Source organism: Morone saxatilis, unplaced genomic scaffold (genome assembly GCF_004916995.1).
Source record: "Morone saxatilis isolate NCDOM2014 unplaced genomic scaffold, NCSU_SB_2.0 Contig0, whole genome shotgun sequence".
NCBI classification, from domain to species: domain Eukaryota; kingdom Metazoa; phylum Chordata; class Actinopteri; family Moronidae; genus Morone; species Morone saxatilis.
This window is the reverse complement of record NW_023339650.1, coordinates 17,054,112-17,054,402: the sequence shown is the minus strand read 5'-3', so window position 1 is coordinate 17,054,402 and position 291 is coordinate 17,054,112. Positions and strand designations below refer to the sequence as shown.

General features: G+C 37.8%; 1 protein-coding gene across 1 annotated transcript in view; it reads left to right on the top strand.

The window, feature by feature from the left end:
* tfr1b (transferrin receptor 1b) overlaps positions 1-291 on the top strand; it is a 13,321-nt gene that overhangs the window by 5,203 nt on the left and 7,827 nt on the right. The window contains exon 14 of the mRNA XM_035657099.1: positions 6-13. Within this exon, the coding sequence (XP_035512992.1) occupies positions 6-13 (8 nt within the window). The remainder of the gene's footprint in view (positions 1-5; positions 14-291) is intronic.

The window sequence follows — 291 nt, the reverse complement described above, 5'->3', positions numbered from 1 at the left end:
CAAAGGTCAGACAGTCGGCATTCATCTGAAAGTTGGCATGAAAGGCTGCAGTCTAGAACAATCCCCTACCCTGTTCCCCTTTTAAAGAAGACCCTATGAACTCTGCCAGTTCTGTTGTTGGTTGGGCATTATTCTCCATTAACAAGAAGTAACGATAAAGAAGAATACAATGTACACGTTTCCTAAATACTTTGTCCTTAATAGCAGGTTATTGGACATAATTGTGCATTTCACTGCTATCTAGTTGATTTTAGTCAGATTAATTACATTTTTCAATGGTTACATCCTGTT